A 527-nucleotide genomic window follows, 5' to 3' on the forward strand; every position below is an offset into this window, starting at 1 on the left:
CCTTACACACATATCCTTCTGCTGTTTTTTGCGTACCGTACAATAACATATATATCATGTTTTTGGTCTGCTTCTAAGCAAGTAATGAAGAGAAGTTAGCTTCCGCCTTTTAAAAGTTTGTTACGAAGTCAAGCCACGCAGCTGTTGTTTATGAATGCTCTCTAATATCGGAATCGCTGTACACACGCCTCTGCGAATTGAAACAGACGAGTACTTCGAGGACGTTTCGACGATGCCTCAGAGAGAGGACGAATTGTAGTTGAGAAAGTGGTGTTAGTTTTGGAAAGAATTAAAAATGACTATATTTGGGCTGTGTGTACGACTTACCGCGGCAACAGACACAATTTGGTCCATTACAGGTTGAACCTGTTAGAACGTCATCACACTGCCTGGAATCCACACACTTTCCCTGGCATGTGGATGTGGCAGGGCAGGTAGCAGGAGGAGGAGAGCAACATTTGCAACCGGTGCCTGAACATCCGTTGTCAATTTCCGTTTCGCCTTGTGCGCAAGTTTGCTTGCAAACT

General features: G+C 44.6%; 1 protein-coding gene across 1 annotated transcript in view; it reads right to left on the reverse strand.

The window, feature by feature from the left end:
• The window catches only part of LOC119591727 (balbiani ring protein 3-like), a gene marked incomplete in the record, with an annotated part of 83,966 nt that overhangs the window by 19,756 nt on the left and 63,683 nt on the right, over positions 1 to 527 (reverse strand). The window contains 1 exon segment of the mRNA XM_037940476.1: positions 328 to 525. Within this exon segment, the coding sequence (XP_037796404.1) occupies positions 328 to 525 (198 nt within the window).

Source organism: Penaeus monodon, chromosome 29 (genome assembly GCF_015228065.2).
Source record: "Penaeus monodon isolate SGIC_2016 chromosome 29, NSTDA_Pmon_1, whole genome shotgun sequence".
NCBI lineage: Eukaryota > Metazoa > Arthropoda > Malacostraca > Decapoda > Penaeidae > Penaeus > Penaeus monodon.